Raw genomic sequence first — 16,967 nt, forward strand, 5'->3', positions numbered from 1 at the left:
CACACACACACACACACACACACACAAACCTATACTTCAGTTAAGATCGATGTAAAAATTAGCATGGCAGTAGCTGAGACTGATCCCCAACATGTACTCTGAGCGATTGCACAAAATCTCTGTTTAAAACTTTGCCAAGTTAACTTTGTCTGCAAAATAGCTCATTAACCTCYGAAAAGATTTYAATGAAACACTCAGAAATTAATCRAAAACTGATTAAACTTTGGAGTCATCCAGTACAAGATGGCCACCACAGCTGATTGACGTTGGCCAACACAATAATTGCTACAAGTCAGTTTTGTGTTGAGTTAAAATTTGATGTGGTCGTAGCGAAGAGTCATCCCAAGCACAGCTCTGTTTAAAGTCCAGTTTGATTTAGATGGAAGTGATGTTTCTGCTAATGATGGGTAGATAAGCATGAATGTGATATCTAGAACTAGTGAGAGTTAATACACGAGGGAAATTAGAGGATGAGTGAGTTATAATGAGAGGGCGGGTGGCCAAGCAAAGCTGTCATTTCCATTTAAAAGATAAACATAGTCATCCAAACCCATTCCTACACAGTGTTTAATTTCACTACCTGAAAAGTAATAATTCTGAATTTCAACGTGAAATTATTCCTCCTCCGAGCAGAGTTCACTGAAGGTGTAGTTAACAGATGTCCACAGAAAATCAACTCGGGCTCGAGATCTAAAACTTGGACAGCTTTTCTCTCCAAGTCTCATTAACTGAACTCCTCTTTTTTTAATCATAATTTTTATTTAATTTCCCCTTGGGATTAATAGTGTTTTTGAACTTGAAAAGAAAAAAAAAATCCATTTATAAACGTATCCAAAACTAATGGTTGAATTTGAAAATGTGTTCACTTTAGGTTGTCCTTCAGCAAAGTGCGCTGCTGCATTTTCAAGTAGAGTGAAAATGCTTCAGAGCTTTGTTAGTGAATTTAAAATATGTCATAGTTTGGGCAATTTATTCCAAATAAAACAGAGTAATACATCTGAGGTGATGAGTCATACAAGTATTGAGTTGACTGAATCTATACATAGATTACAAAGGAAGATTTGTTTTGCGTTATAGTTGTTTTTAGTAACAAAAATCCATTTTAAATCTGTTGTTCATGTGAATTAGTTTAGGTTTGCTTTTTTCATTTCCTCTTTTGTGTTTATACCTAAGGAAATCCCAGTGTTGACCAATCACTGTGYAGTTACACAAATCTTTCCATGCATGCTTTGAAAGCGTCTTATTTAAAGCAGGAACTAAATGAACTTAAACAGTTCCATGAGCTACGTTTAACTGGAGTGCCTGCAGGGTTAACACAAAGGGAAACAAAGAGGAGCTTCTCAGAATMGTTTAAAACCCTTTTTAGACCAACTTTTGCTTCTGTCAGAAGCATAACTTGGATGATTCAGTGTCAAAATTACCATGCTTAAAATATTTAGTCTATCCTCAGCTTTCATTCAGTTTTGCTGCCCCTCTCCATTTAGAATTCTTATGCATTGTAATTAACAAGCAGCTAAAGATAATCAATAAAACATAGGTTTTAGTGTTTATTTCTTCWTTTTGTTTGCGTTTCTGTGTGAAATGAGTTAATTGGTTAGCGAGGCCCAGTCTGCTCTAGAGGCTGTGGTCTACCCCTCAACTCTGGGGAACACATTAGTCTGTCTGCTGCAGCTGGAAATTCAAAGTGAAGGAGGGGGGGGAGTGTTCCACTCACTTGTTCCTGTGCAGGGAGTGTTTGGAGTGGGGGGTGCGGGGACTGCAAGACAGAGAAGAAGAGGAAGATGTGGCCTGGAAAGTGGATCCATATGTCTAAAGGATTGTGTGAGCTAATGGACCAATTGGAGCAACTAGAGTTTAAGAGTTTGATGTGGCGAAAACTCATTAGTGATAAAAAGAGTTTGAGCTCTGGCCCATCCTAACGATATATGTGTTCACGTTTACCTGGAAGGATGTCCTTTTGATTTGAAAACCAGCTGACTGGGGAAAGATTTTTTTATGTTTGACTGACCTTGACTGTCACAGACTTGAATTTCTTGGAACAACTTCCCAACTGAGAATATTCAGGATAAGGAATTTGTCATTTCATTTMAAAATGGAAAAAAAAGTATTTTTTCCTGAAAAACCGTGCCAACGCTGAGCACAGACAAACTTTGSTGAAATTTATGGAAGAATAAATGAACTAAATTGTTAAAGTTAAAACAAGTGTAAGTAGTTAGCTTGCTAGCAGGCGTCAATTAGCAACCKCTAAGACTGCAAGTCTCTGCCGCTTGTGGTTTGAAAATCACCGTTTTAGTATGTTTGAGCCTAAAATCAAATATATTTCATAACTGTGAATGTTGCATCGCTTTAACAACATATTTATCCATCCATCGTCTTTTATGCGATTCTTCCTTTCAGGGTCACGGGGAGGGGGGTGTCAATGGTGCCCATATCCAGCATTCACTGTGTGAGGGGTGGGGTACACCCTGAACAGGTTGCAAGTTCATCACAGGGCTACATAGACAAACAACCRTTCACCCTTTCTCTCAAACCTAGGGACAATTTAAAAATTATTAATTAGCCTAATTTTCATGATTTTGGTCTGTGGGAGGAGACCAGAGTACCTGGAGGAAACCCACGCATGCACAGAGAAGGCATGCAAACTCTACCCAGAAGGATCCCTGGCCAGATTTTGAGCCAGCAACCTTCTTGCTGAGAGGCAACAGCTTTACCAACTGAGCCACCATTGCCACCCTTYAACCAAACACACCAAATGTTATGTTCTGTCACAATAAAAGATGGCATATCTTTCAAAAGAAGCAGTGTAACTATGTAAACCAAAAAAAGGACTTTTCGCAACTGTTGGATGGAGCACCAGTAAATGAGTCATTACCTTAACGTTTATACCAAAACCAGATTTGTATTTTTGCTGCATTGTGGCAGGAAAACTGGCCTCATGTTTCTAAGTCTATTCCTCTGAAACAATAGTACTTTGTGTATTGCCCATCACCTCGTATTAAAAGTCTCCAAAGCGCTCTCTCTGGGAACTTTGCCTTGTGCTGGATGGAGTCGGGCTGTTATTGGAATATGTACAGTGTGTGTGTGTGTCTGTCTGTGTTTATGTACAGAGAAGACAGAGGAGAAACRTGTCTCCATGCAGCCATGTGGTCTTGCATTTATCGTTCTGTTTATCAGCAACAGCGAGTAAATGTTTCCGCAGGAGATGTTTCATCCGCAGTCCCTTGAAGTTGTGAGGGACCAATGTGAGTTTGCAATCAGGTTTTAAATCACAATGTATGTGTGTGTGGGTGTGTGTGTGTGTGCATATTCATGCTCAAGTCACTGTAGGGACATTTACATTCTGCTGCCACTTCAAAGACACTAATAGAGGCAGGAAACGAAAATAAATCCCTTCCTCCAGCCCTCGTGACCATTTCTTTCTGTTTAATTTCTGTAACCAAAATGGTTCCCAGGTTAGTTGATGCAATTAGTTGAGAAATTATTCCCCAGCTCTTCCCTAAAAAGAAAAAAAAAAACACCAATCTATTCTGCTTGGTCATACACTTGGCCTACTTTCTGTTTTTTCCAGAACTGATWTTTTGCTGGACAAACTGCAGCTTTGCCCAATTTCTTTTCAGTGTAGCAGACAATGACTCTCTGAGCTATGCATGAAAGCAGAGTTTTGCAACAGTTTGAGGTCCCTTGTTCACTAAGAAAGAATGCGGTGCTGCAACTATACATTTTTATAAGTAAAATAAGTAAAARCCACAGCTACAAAACCAATGATATACATAAATACCCCCATTGCACAAAACTGTCTCTGAGACTACTGTGCATCTGATCAACAAAGCTTCTCTTAAAAAAGTTAAATAGAGGTCTCATAATCACATCTTTAAATTAAATATTCTGTTAGAGGTAATAATTCTTTTTTTTTTCTTCTGCCTTTTTTCTTTCTGCGTAGATAGACGCATTAGGTTTCTTTCAACAGCAATCATAATTATTGCCTGAAAGATGAAAAGGCAATAATGTTTTTGCCCATGTCTATATGTGCATGTTTTTGTGTCTCTCTAACCATTTTATTTCATAAACCACGGGACAAATTTCATTAAGTTGCAGAAGATAATCCTTAGATCCTTACTTTTGGAGTCAACCCAATTCAAGATGGCAGCCACAGCCACAAAAATAGCTATAACTCAGCCAATTTTAGAGAAAATTAGCTAAAATTTGGCGAAGTCGTAACTGAAAATGATCTCCAACACATCCTACACAATGTGCAATATTATTGCTTAAAAYATTGGCATTAACTGTTAGCATTAGCCTTATAAACCAAATAATCGCTAAGTCATTTTTACAGATGTTGGGAAAATAAATTTGACCATGTTTGGGTTCAAATATGAGCAAATCCTAACTACAGTCAACATAAAACAGTGTGGTGATGTACAACAGTTTTTGGGTGACCCTGCTGATTATGAAGGGYGGCTTTTTTGTCTCATGAACCCAAGAACTTGCTGATCCATTTAGTGAAACTTCTTAGGGTCATGAACCTGTGTAAAGGCACACTGGGTCAGTCTTGAGGTGATCAGTTTTTATAAAAAGGCACATTTTTTGTTCTCCTTGATTTCTCTCTGAAGGAACAAGCACCAGACGCCATTTACTTCCACTGGCAGTAATGGGAGGAGATGCAGTTCAGAGTTTTGTGGTGTCTGGCCAGAAACGAGACACCGTTGAATCCTCTTGAGCTTTGATACACAGCTACAGTCCCACAAGAAAGTCAGACATATGTTTGTTCTTACGAAGACCAGAAAATCCTTCTCAACCAACATATGGAACCCATGGTGGTTTCTGCAAGGATATGGTTTTACCCAGTAGGGTCTGGAAACCAATAACACAAGAAACTGCTATGCAGAGTAAAGATCCACTTTTACTGCTGACCTCAGCTTTTAATTCACCTACACATAAGCATTTTTGTGTAATTGGACCAAACATGCACAAACAAGCAGACATGAGCGAGTCTCCTTAAAGGTAAGCACACACTTTCCTCTTTGTCCTCTCTTTCCCAACCCCTCTTCTGATCTTCTGGTGCTGTCACTTGATGCAGGAGCATGCTGGATCCTGCCACATTTTCATCTGCATTAGCACAACCTTCAGGGCACAAGTTCAAACGTCAGCTGTAAAAATCTTCTACCTTAAAGTCATGTTTTTTTTTTAGCTAGAACCTATAAAATGAATTATTTACTTCAAAGTCGTTTAAAGAAGTAGGAGGTTTTAAGTAACTGGAGCTAAACTTTGTATACAACCTGAAATTAATATGCATTTTTGAAGTGGTCTAGCTGTAAGCTGAAGGTGCCAGGTGTGCAGGTTTTAATTTACACACATTGCTTTGTGAGTTCTTGCCCAGGCTATTGGTTCTTCCTCCTCCTCCTCTCTTTATGTGCTCTTGTGTGAGCTTCAGAAAAACTATTAAACCACAATCGATTTAAGCTTGAGCAGAGTGAAAGTTTGCAACTGGTCAGGCCATAAAACAGTAGTTAGTGTAATGGTTTTTTAATGAGGCGCAAAAGGATCAAAACTTTTAACGTGAATAAAATCTTGCCAGATGTATTTGGTTGATGCTAACAGTTAATAATAAAGTTTTAAAGCAAGCACTTTGCCCAWTGTGTTGGGCTCAGAGTACGTGATGTGTCAGCTACTACCCCACCAAACTTTAGCTCAGTAGCTCAAACTCAACTCACTCTAAAGCTCAAACTTTAGCTTGTTAKTATAGACATTTTTGTGTTCCCTTGAATGGCTTTGTTGTTGCGGCCATCTTGAATGTGATTATGTTAAAAATTCATGAAGAACTGTTCATTGGTTAGGAGATATTTTGCTAAAACAACAAGCAAATGCACACATGCAGGTATGTGGAAAAAAACATTATCACCCTTTCACCTTCAGCGTAAGGTGACAGTAAGTTGGTTAAAACCATACCATTGCCAAAGAAACTAAGTTTTTTTTTGGAATAAGTTTTTCAAAAGTAAACTTTTTAGGGTCTTAAAGTACTTGTAGACCATCAGCTTATTTTTTCCAAACTCAAGTGCCAGTTGCTCATTTTCTTCACATTCCTAAAGTCTTCACCCTGTGGTTTGYGGCCTTTATTGCTGTCTTTACCTCTTTTTTTAAAGTGCAGCTATAGTGAAGTACCATCAACCTTCGTTTGAAATCGCACCGTGAGTCACTTGGGTGGTCAGGAGGTGCAGACTCACATGGCGAGCTGAATTTCCACAAGTTGTTCCAGATTGCTGACTTGCAAAAAATCAAGCAATATGTAAGCAAAGGTATTTTTTTTTTACTTAGAGTAGTCTGCAGGTTTTGTGTTTTGTTCTGCATTTTCACATAGGTTTGGTTTGTCCTCTATGTGCACTCTGTACATCTTTCTTTTCAGAATGCAGTGTGACTGTGTGAGTGATTCTGTTCGGTGTTACACGCAGCATTTATTTAACACCTCACATCCTTTTAGTACTAACCAAAGTCAAAGTAGCCCCAGTCACCATGTATCAACCAGCAWGATTGGCTGTTATTATAATCATCGTTTCATTCACCTAACGTCCTCTTTCTCTCAGCTGTTTTTCTTGCCTCCTTTCGCCATCTGGTTAAGCTCTCAGAAGGAGGGAAGTGGGGGGTGATTTTTCAGACTGCTGCACTTGTGTCAGGTGTCTGAAATGCACGCTTCCTGGTTTAAACAACCCCAATGGCGACAACGTTTTGACATTCTGTAAAAGAGAATGCAATTATTTGCAGGTCCAAGAAACCTTTCTTTTGTTTAAGGTAAAACATAGCAAACATTAATTGTTTAAAATAAGAATCTGTACAAATTTAAAGAACCAAAGAGACCAGTTGCTGGCTTTTTTTTTTGAGAGAATGTCCCTTTCTTGTCTGATGTATGACTTTTTTCTAGATTCTTTGTGTTATGTGTCAAGTTTTCATTGTGAATGATCTGGACTGCAGGCAGGCCAGGTCAGCAACGGAACTCTTACTTTGAAGCCATGCTGTTGTAATGAGTTTAGTATTATTTTTGATTAAACAGGACAGGCCTTCTTGGCCTTCTTGCCTGAATTGGAGCATATGTTGTTCTAAAACCTGTATCAACTTTTTTGCAATGATGGTGCCTTTCTCAATGTGTTAGCTGCCCATACTATTGGCACTAATGCAGCTAGACCACCTCAGTGTGCTACATATTGTGAAACATTTTTGCTTGAAATTGTTTTTGCTTGGCAGACAGGGGTGGTGGTTCCCCTCTTCAAAAAGGTGGACCTGAGGATGTTTTCCAATTATGTGGACATCACTCTCCTTAGCCTCCCTGGTAAGGTTTATTTAGGTATGTTGTAGAAGAGAGTCTAATTGATGGTTAAACCTCAGATTCAGGAGGAACAATTCAGGTTCTGTCCTGGCTGTGGAAAACCGGACCATCTCTTTTCCCTCATCAGGGCCTATAAAGGGTCATGGGAGTTTGTCCATACAGTCTACATGTGTTTTGTGAACTTGGAGAAGGTGTTTGACTGTGTTCCTCGAGGTAGACTGCGGTGTCTGCAAGTATGGTATCATGGGTCCACTGTTACGGGTCATTCAGTCCCTATACAAGTGGTGCAAGAGTTTGTTTTGCATTGTCAGCAGTGAGTCGGACCCCTGACATCAATTCACTTCATAACTTTATAGGACAGAATATCTTGGTGCAGCCAGGCGGTGGAGGGAGTCCAGTTCAGTGCCTTCTGCAATATAGCAGACTATGCTGAAAAACAAAGTTCTCTGTTTTGTTCGATCCATGTTCCTACCCTCACCAATGGCCACAAACTTTGGGTGGTGACCAAAAGAACAAGGTTGAAGATGCAGGTGGTCGAAATGAGTTTTCTCCATGGGGTAGATGGACTCTCCCTTAGAGATAGGGTGAGAATTTCAGTTATTAGGGAGAGGAGACAGTTGAGGTGGTTCAGGTATCTGGTAAGGATGCCTTCTTGACGCCTCCCTAGAGAGGTGCTTCAGACATGTCCAACTGGAAGAAGACCCTGAGAAAGACCCAGAACACGCTGGAGAGACTATGTTTCTTAACTGGGTCGGAAACACCTTGGTGTTCTTCCAGAAGAGGTGGCTGGGGAAAGAGAGGTCTGGGCCTCCCTGCTCAAGCTGCTGCCCCCRTGACCCGACTCGGAATAAGTAGAAGAGGATGGATGGATGGTTGGATGGATAGATGGATGGATGGATGCAACTAACTGTTGTCAACCTGGGTCAAAACATTCTCAGAGAACTGCTGTATCTGGTGAACTCTCTCAACGTCGCATGAGATTGGTTGTAACATCAATTTCAAGGTTTGACTGAAACAGCCATAATCCCATCCTTTCTCAGCATAAAAACAATTTTAGTTTAAAACACTGGCATGAAAGGTGGTGGGCAATATGCATTCCTTCAAGAAACACTAGGTCTTCAATTATAGCTCAGTTCTTTAAGGGCAGTCAGGAGGAACAATGGCAGGGTTCAATTCTTTTTTTGTTGTTGTGCACAGACTTATCACAATTTGGCACAGCACTAAATCTTAATTTGGGTTAGACAATTAAACTGTCACGAAAATGGTATCCTTTTGTGGCTGTTTGTAAAAAAGAAAAAAAAAACTCTCACCATCTTGATTCCATTGCTCTTAGCCGACCTAACCAGATCTTAAAGAAGTCATTATTTTCTGTAAATCAGTCAGTTTTGCAGCATCTGTGGAGGATGGGATTACACTTTGCCATGAGCACACATGGGGTCAGCGGAACAGTGATTTAGGTCCAACAAATAAGCATTAGGATCTTGATTATTTACGTATCGAGTTGTTTGCCATGAATGTCACTTCTCCCTGTGGTGTGAGAGGGATTGTTTCGTGTGGGAACACAGGCCTGCAGCAGTGGGTGGCTGCTGTTTAGAGAATTGTGGTTCAGCTGTAATTATTCAAAGTGTCCCCTCGTAAAACACAAGATCATGGGAAGTCTGAGGCTCACTGGAGGGACTGAAGTAAAACTTAGAATCATCTTTTAGAACCGGTCGTTTTTTATTGTGTTCTGTTTATTTGGTTTAACAATGCATCAGTAACTAAAAACCATTAAAAATAATTACTGTTCAACATTTAATGTGGTTTTGGCTTGAACAGATCATTCAAGTTTTGTATTATATTTAAACTTTGACATTGGTCTTCACTTGCAAAAGAGTTTTTCAGATATTCTTCTAACACAAAAAATGTGGAAAAACTACAGTAGTGCTTGGGCCTCTAATAAATGTTGAAGTTTGAATAGATTTGGATCATGTTGAAGAAACTCTTTGTAGTGTTGTCCTTATTGTCCAAACTAAACTAAACAAATCTGACTTGTGAAGGAGGCTAAAAGTGCTCTGACACCAACCCCCAGAGGATATATATATTCCATTGATGCCAGAAATGTATCACTTGAGATTTTTGCTGGCTCTAGTATAAACGAGGAAGAAGTGGTCAATGTGTCATTTCTGAGTCATTGACTTATCTAAACCAAAAGACATACGCCCAGTGACATTACAAACACAGCATAGATTTACCACCAAATCAGTGGCAGATGATAAGGTTATTTTTTATGATCATTCACTACACCTTATTGCCAAGAAACATTGTTTTCACAAAGAAATAATGTTGTCTTTCTGTTTTTTCCTTCTCGCAGAACAAACTTCCAGTGTTGTTGCTGGGTCATTCCTCAGACCTGAGACCAGGGGAGTTTGTGGTTGCTATCGGCAGCCCGTTTTCCCTCCAGAACACCGTAACTACCGGCATCGTCAGCACCACTCAGAGAGGCGGCAGAGAGCTTGGCCTTCGCAACTCTGACATGGACTACATTCAGACTGATGCCATTATCAATGTAAATTTAAAATGGCGCATTGTAATTGATCATTTTGTCCTTTTAACAAATATAATAAGTGAGGTGTTATTTTGGTTCACAGTATGGCAACTCTGGAGGGCCTCTAGTTAATCTGGTAAGCTTCTTTTTTATTTTCAGTGGAAAAACACTATTTTATCCTCTTGATATAGAACCGAAGTTTGATTGTTTTTTTCTTCATTTTTCCAAAGGATGGCGAAGTGATCGGGATCAATACGTTGAAAGTGACAGCGGGAATTTCATTTGCCATCCCCTCAGACAAAATTAGACAGTTTTTAGCTGAGTCATATGACAGACAGTCCAGAGGTAGGTGGTCTTCATGACAACTTTTCACATTTTCATTGCTTCTCTTCGATGGAAGAAGAGTTGGGCTGAGACTTAACAGAGGAGATCAAATTTACTGCACCTTTAGACAGTTTTACTACATTTTAGGTTTCAGGTGTGACATGTCATGTTTGTAGAGTCACATATTGTGAGTTTACATCATTTGGTAAGTTTATCTTAGGCAGTTAAATAGAAGGCATCTGGACTTCAGTTGAAAACTTCACATTTCATCCAAAAGGCTTCCTTTGTTAGGATTCGATGAAACTCAGGAAGCCTTTTGGATGAAAGGTCAAACATATTTACAAAGCAAGAGTTGTCCAGTTGCCATCTACTTATTAACTTAACACTGCCATGTCTTGGATGATTAAGAATGTATGTAACACAAACTTAAAACAGTGTTGTTTTTGTTATTTAAAGGGATCCCTGATTAGTTGTAACATTAAACTTTATTTGATAAACGTATATTTTAACTGTAAAATAAAGAATGTAAAAATACTGTTGGCTGTTTAGTTTTTATAATTTTTTAAAATATAATTTAACATGGATGGAGCCATTTTATTTACACACAAAGCATTCTGGGTAAATGATGACCTGGATAGGTCCTTGGTGTGAGCGAACTATATCCACCCTGAAGGTTAATCTTGGACAATATCTGACGATTGACTCTTTAAATGAAACCAGAGAGCGTTGACAGAGAGGAGAAGGTAGAAATGACTCAGCCTGTAACTGAAAATATAGATGGAGGACAACAGAGCTGCTTCATGGAAGAACCTCAGCTTAGCCTGTTGGTCTTTGCGCTAGCGCTGATGCTATATTGCCTTATGGTGCGTTCACACCGAACGCGATTTCAGCGTCAGGAGCAGCAGGTTTACATACAAAGTCTATGGTGGACGCGCTTCAAGCAACGTCGGGAAGTTCTGCGGCGCCTCAAGCGCGATTAGAGCAGCGCGATTTGAACGATTTGAACGATCTGAGCGTTCGACGCGCTGAGGCACAAATCGCTGAAGTTAGAAAATCTGAACTTTTGCAGCTCGACGCGCCGCGTCAACCAATCAGAGAGACTCCACTGTGTGAGGTAGCGACATATTTCCCGACGGGACAGTTTACTGAATGATGTCCACTAACCTGAAACAGACGGAGCGGAGCTCTTTAGCTGAAATGAGTGCCTGCAGTCGTGTCCTGATCCGCTCCAATGCGTGGCAGCGACTCATCAGACTGGAAAAGTAGTCCTGAAAGCGAGCTGTGAGCCTCTACTCTGAATTATCTGGTGAATTAATTATCTGATGAACGTGACATGCTCTTGCTCTCTGTAAATAAAGCAAAGCCACTTCCTCGTCCGACATTAAACAGAGCCCGACAGAGGAGGGAGGGGCGGGGCGGCTGTCGCCGTGCAGCGCAGCTGTCCTGCGTCTGACCTCAAAGTGCACAAGCTTCAAACTTCAGCGTTGGCTGAGATTTTGAAGCTGAAATCGCGTTCGGTGTGAACGCACCATTATATGTATTAACTCGGTGCTAGCACGACAAACAAGCTAAACTGAGGTCCTCCATCCATATTTTCAGTTGCAGGCTGAGTCATTTTTACGTTCCCCTCTCTGTCATGTGCATGGAGGACCTCAGTGACGAGGAGAATTTGTAGCGCTGAGCTAATACATATGGTGATAGTGTCGGGGATAACGCTAAAGCTAACAGGCTAAGCTGAGGTTCTTCTTCCATGAAGCAACTCTGTTGTCCTCCATCTATATTTTCAGTTACAGGCTGAGTCATTTCTACCTTCTTCTCTCTGTCAACGCTCTCTGGTTTCATTTAAAAGAGCCAATCGTCAGATATTGTCCAATAATAAACTTTAGGGTGGATATAGGTCGCTAGCAGCCTCGCACCGATGACCTATCCACGTCATCATTTACCCAGAATGCTTTGAGTGTAAATAAAATGGCCCCCTCCGTGTAATATATTTTTAAACTTTTAGTTTAAAAATGATAAAAACTGAACATCCTACAGTATTTTTACAGTCTTTATTTTACAGTTAAAAATATATGTTTATTTAATAAAGTCTAATGTTAAAACTATCATGGATCCCTTTAAACAGTCTTAAGTCATCTTTGCAGATTCTTACTACAAAACATTAAAACTTCATTTCACACTGGATGACAAACTCAGGATGACCTCCATGACCTATTAGTATGTGTCTGAATGTAAAGCTTTCTTCACTGTGAAAGCAGCCACATTTTGATTATGAAACCAGCTTGTGCAGACCAAAAACAGTCTGTATGTGTACGTGACTGTGTGTGTGTGTGTTCAGATGAAAACATGGTGTTGTGTTATGTAAGATAAGTAATGACTCTGGTGGCTGATATTTGCTGCTAACCTTCTGTGTTGCTCCTTTTTAGGGAGAACAGACTCAAAGAAGAAATATATTGGTGTGAGAATGATGACTCTCACTCCGGTGTAAGTTGCTTCATACCTTTGCCAGCTGTGCATGTATGTGTATAAATAAATAAATAAATTTGTTATGCTTGAACACCAGAAAATGTCATTTATGTGATCTCTTTTGGGGAACTTTAAATGATTGATGAGTTTTGTTTAACCCTCTTTTCACCTTCCAGTTTGGCAAAAGAGCTGAAGACTCGACATCGTGACTTCCCAGACATCACCTCGGGAGCGTATGTTATGGAAGTTATAGCAAAGACACCAGCTGCAATGTAAGAAAGCCATTGTGCTCATATGAATCGCTCTAGGCTTACATTTTATGAGTTTTTGGTAAATGAGAACCACAAACTTAAATCAACCAGTAATTGTGTCCCTTTCCTTGCACCCCCTTTCTGCCACCTGCCACATAAATAGACATAGATATTTCATTTCCTCGCTTAATTTTATTACTCTAGTTTAACTTTCAAGTATGCWCTCACACGTGTAGCCTCCCACCCACCCAACTGACCGACTAGGATGTAAATGGATGGCCAACGTCAGCATGCCTGAAGTGCTGTTGTTCTAAAATATCCCATTCCTCCCACAATGGCATCAGCCACCATCACAGCTCCAGAGGAGTGGAGCGCGGGAGACGCTGAGGTCAGCCGTTTCCTTCAAACCTCATGCAGGGAGGTGACTGGCTGCGCTGCGGTTTCCTGCGCCTGCTCACTTTGTCTCTTTCCTACAAGGCCTCATCAGAGATTACTCACCACTTAACTCATGAAGCTTTCTGCACAACATTTCTGTGGTTCCCTTTAATATTCTGTGTTCTTTTCTTGGCTCCATCTTTTTTAGGGGATGGGGGTGGCTTTTGATCATGATTCGTGTTGTGTTGTTTTATGGCTTTTTGGAAATCTTTACCGTGAATGCAGGGAGGCAGACATTTGCTGTGCTGAGGGTGTTCGAGCAGCTGTGATTAATGGGAGCGTTTCATGATTACTGTTGTATTATTGGACGTTGTAGAAATGAATGTGTGGTGTTTTCATGTGGTTGTAATTAAGGGGCTATGTTTAAAGTCAGTTTTATTATCGCCGCTGATCTGTTTTTTATCATGGCAATACGTTTAGCCAACGTGTTACTTTATTTATTTAAATGAGGATCAGCAACTCCAAATCTGAGGCCGTGGTCGGAAAAGTGATCGATAGAATGAGATTTAAGCCTTTTACAAGCCGTAGTTTACTGAAAGGGGCAATATTATGTGTTTCTCAGGCATACATTTAAATACTATACCATAATAAAGTGTCTATGTCATCTTTAGCTGTTATTAAAATGCTGTTTTTATGTTTAAATAGAAAATAAACTTATCTTCTCATCACTTCCTCTTCTAAACGCCTTGAAATTGGCTTCTGTCTCTTTAAGAGCCGCCTTCCACTTCTGTCCCGTCCCATTTAGTGCCGGGGACCTGCCATGGTGCAGTTTACTTGTCATCTGAAAATACATTTCCTCAAAGGTATTTTGAATCTGTAAAGAGCTTCACTGAGTGAGAACTAATGTTGAGAGCTCAGCAGACAGTTAAGTTTCACTTTCACCCGAGAACCTGCAGGAGTAATGGGCGGGGTGTGTGTGTGTGTGTGGGGGGGGGACGCTCCGCCATGAGGAAACTCAGCTTAAAGACACGTCCCAGGGGCGTTTCTGTTACCAAAAGGCGTTTCTGGTCCCCACCTGTCGTTTTGCTCCTCAGCATGGCTGCCTAAAAACACTGCAGGATTTCTCAAACATGCATGAATGAGTCAAAGCAAGGCTTTGGGCATGTTTTTTTTTGAGAGTATAACATTATAACATGATATAAAACTCAAAAAAGTTGATTTTACATAATATTGCCCCTTTAAGATATTTCCTTAACCAATTTCTTAAAAACATAAAATATTTTAAAAAGGAATGTTAAATAAATGTGCAACATAGACTTTTTTAATACAAATGAATTGCCAGCTGAAAAATGTAGGGAGGAGGTTACTGTTGAATCGAACAGTTGGGATGGTTCAGATCCCTCCCAGGGGAGGCGTTGCAGACATGTCCCTCCAGTATGGCCTTGAGGCAGCCCCAGGACTTACGAGATAGATATCTCATAGTTGTGCTGGGAATCCCTTGGTGCTTCAGTAAAAACTGGAGGATGTGGCAATGGAGAGGAAAGTCTGTGGCTTAAAGAAAAAAAAAAATGAGGTTAAAAGTAAAATGATACTTTGGCGTGGCTAAAACTGCGCCAAAACCATCACTCAACTAAAACAATCAGGCCTATAAATCAAAAAGGATCTGCTGTTCTAAGCAACTTGCAGTGTCCTTAATAATTCATCTTTTCTTCTTTTCTTCAGTGCTGGCCTTAAGGAGCATGATGTCATCATATCCATCAACGGCCATCGGATTTCGACAGCGACTGACGTCAGCGCCGCCATTAAAAAAGATGACACTTTGAAAGTTGTTGTTCGACGTGGCAACGAGGACGCCATCCTCACTGTTGTTCCAATGGAGGTTGATCCATGACTTGTTTTGAATTGCACCGCAGGAGTTAGGTTGAACTCATCACCAGTGGACCTTATGTGGGAGGCGGAGCTTCGACTGACACGCCTTCCCTTCTGTGGCTGAAAGCCCAGAGAAGCCACACATCCAGGAAAATTCTGGCTTTGTCTTGAAACAAACGACTACAGGTGCTCTGAAAGCATTGCTGTGCTTTGTTTTCACTTTTAGTCCTTAATGCTTTTATCAACGCTACTACTGTTTGCTCACAAACATTAAAATATATATATATATTTTATTGATTTTTTTATTATTATTCCCCTGCTTTGTTGTTGCTCAAAAAGGACAAAAACAAAGCAGGGACTTGGGCTCAGTCAGGCCTTCAGCTTTGTAAGCCATTTAGATACTCTGAGAAAATCTGATTGTTTTGTATTGTATTTGTTGTTTCCTAGGTTCATTTTTTTTTAAAAGTACTGTAGAATTTTTTTTGTAATTACGTGGTATGTACTGGGACAAAAAATAAAGGGGTTACTTACATTTTTCACATTAATATGCTACCCATGTCCTATTATTTTCATCTCATTTCTCTGTTTTTTGTTCTCTTGTGGTAGCTCACTTTTGCCAAAATAAAAAAATAAACCAATGCATATTAATGAAATACCTACTGAAAATTAGAAATTATAAAATGGATAAATTGCCTTACATTTACTCAACTTGGTTTAGCGGAACTAGTTGACATAATTTGGTTGAGTAAGTTCAACACTTCATTTTTCAAAAGCACATAAACAACTTTTCATGATGTGTTCCAGTCATATTTAAATTTGTAATGTGTAAAAATGTTTTAAGTTTTAAAATAAAGGAGTAGAAGTATGATTTTTATGTTTTGAATACAACCAAATAAAAGCAAAAGTTATGTTTACAAACAATACTTAGTAAAATTACAAATCCTCAAAAAATTACTTAAGTACTGTAACAAAGTAAACATATACACCTCTTATTTCGCATTTAGTCAGTTGTACACGTAGTAATTTTCTATGTTTATGAGAGGACATGTTAGAAATCCGTTTCAATGCACAAAATACCATGTAGAGCTCAGTTATTGTTTGTTGGCAGTGCTCAGCCATAGCAATGAGTTGAGGAACATGGTTCCTGTTTTGTTGAAATTAAACATGAAACCACAAAGTTCACAAGAAAGTCATTTGTGGGCCACCGTAATGCTCATGTGGCCCTTAGTGAAAAGGTGTTTGACACTTTTTTTCCATAGTTGCAGGGATAGACTTCCATACATCTGTACCTCGGTTGATGTGTCAATATTTTCTTTGTGCGTGTGTGCAGAGTTTGTGTGTCTTTGGCTCGTGCTAATGCATACACAGAAAAGGGACTCGAAGCCAACTGAAATCTGGATTGAATTTGTTTTTATTGCCTTCATATGGGCTTGATAGCGTGGTCTGGTGTGATTCTTGGGCCGGGGGGCTGAGCAGGCTGACCTCAGAGACAAAGAGTGTGAGCCAAGCGAAGATCTGACCCACAATGCAGTGGTTGCAGATGTGGGGTTTGTATATACATGCTCAATATTGGTGAGAGATTTGTTTACCACATAAATGTTGGAATAACGATAAAGTAGATCTTATGAGATTTACAGAGACCAGGGCAAATAAAAAAAAAAGAACAGCTCCTTGAATATTTTTGAGTAAATGTGAAATCTGTTAAACCACACAGAAGATTTGGTTTTTCTTTATTTTAACCAAACATGGCTCAGATTTACTGTATTTTGTGCTGTTTGACTGTAAATCTAACCTCAGCTACTTAAACATCCCTTGGCTGTAAAATCAGGAATATATATAT

The 16,967-nt window shown here is 39.7% G+C and overlaps 1 protein-coding gene across 1 annotated transcript in view; it reads left to right on the top strand.

The window, feature by feature from the left end:
- Positions 1-15,765, top strand: part of htra1a (HtrA serine peptidase 1a) — a 27,371-nt gene extending 11,606 nt beyond the window's left edge. Inside the window, exons 4-9 of the mRNA XM_014034747.1 lie at positions 9,669-9,863; positions 9,946-9,978; positions 10,073-10,187; positions 12,593-12,650; positions 12,809-12,904; positions 14,981-15,765. Of these exons, the coding sequence (XP_013890201.1) occupies positions 9,669-9,863; positions 9,946-9,978; positions 10,073-10,187; positions 12,593-12,650; positions 12,809-12,904; positions 14,981-15,149 (666 nt within the window). The 3' untranslated portion in view covers positions 15,150-15,765. The remainder of the gene's footprint in view (positions 1-9,668; positions 9,864-9,945; positions 9,979-10,072; positions 10,188-12,592; positions 12,651-12,808; positions 12,905-14,980) is intronic.
- Positions 15,766-16,967: the final 1,202 nt, after the last annotated feature.

Source organism: Austrofundulus limnaeus, unplaced genomic scaffold (genome assembly GCF_001266775.1).
Source record: "Austrofundulus limnaeus strain Quisiro unplaced genomic scaffold, Austrofundulus_limnaeus-1.0 Scaffold0, whole genome shotgun sequence".
NCBI classification, from domain to species: domain Eukaryota; kingdom Metazoa; phylum Chordata; class Actinopteri; order Cyprinodontiformes; family Rivulidae; genus Austrofundulus; species Austrofundulus limnaeus.